The sequence below is a fragment of the Penaeus monodon genome, chromosome 30 (assembly GCF_015228065.2).
Source record: "Penaeus monodon isolate SGIC_2016 chromosome 30, NSTDA_Pmon_1, whole genome shotgun sequence".
In the NCBI taxonomy this organism is placed as follows: domain Eukaryota; kingdom Metazoa; phylum Arthropoda; class Malacostraca; order Decapoda; family Penaeidae; genus Penaeus; species Penaeus monodon.
The window spans coordinates 29,757,035-29,757,653 of record NC_051415.1 but is presented as its reverse complement, the minus strand read 5'-3'; the positions used below and the strand labels follow the sequence as shown (position 1 = coordinate 29,757,653).

At 41.0% G+C, this 619-nt stretch overlaps 1 protein-coding gene across 1 annotated transcript in view; it reads left to right on the top strand.

Annotated features, from left to right (window-relative positions):
• LOC119592693 (probable inactive 1-aminocyclopropane-1-carboxylate synthase-like protein 2) overlaps positions 1–619 on the top strand; it is a 5,517-nt gene that overhangs the window by 3,086 nt on the left and 1,812 nt on the right. The window contains 2 exon segments of the mRNA XM_037941609.1: positions 77–212; positions 415–556. Coding sequence (XP_037797537.1) covers positions 77–212; positions 415–556 — 278 coding nt within the window.

Genomic DNA, 619 nt, shown 5'->3' with positions numbered 1-619 from the left:
ATTTTCTGACTGTACATCGATCAGTAAATGCACAAAAAACAGCGAAACATAAAACTTTTTCTTCTTCTTCTTGTAGGCACCAGATGCACGTCATTGTGGACGAGATCTACGCCCTTTCTGTATTCGACTCCTCAGCTCCTCACCACAGTGTCCTTTCCCTGAATGATCTTCCGGACCCTGACAGAACGCACGTGCTCTGGGGTCTCACGAAGGTTAGTTTTATGGCATTCTTCTGATCGATACATTTGAATATTAGGATTCCTAATTAGATAATTAATTTTTGTTTGTCTTGCTTTTTTTTAACGTTATCGGTGTTATCAGCTCGACATTCACTAAATTCACGATTAATTTTGACTCCATTGTTTATATATTGCATTAAACCTTTAATTTATTTCTTACAACCCGTCCCTCCAGGATTTCGCTCTTGCCGGTTTCCGAGTAGGTGTCATCCACACGCAAAATAAAGAGCTTTTGCAATGTCTTCGAGCAGTGGCTACATACCAGTGCACGCCCCACCTCATCCAGCACGCGGCAGCAACACTTCTCAACGACGTAGGTAGGTTTTACAGGATTCGTTTAATCCGGAAAAAGAAAAGTTTTTTTTTTATGGATTCCCAGA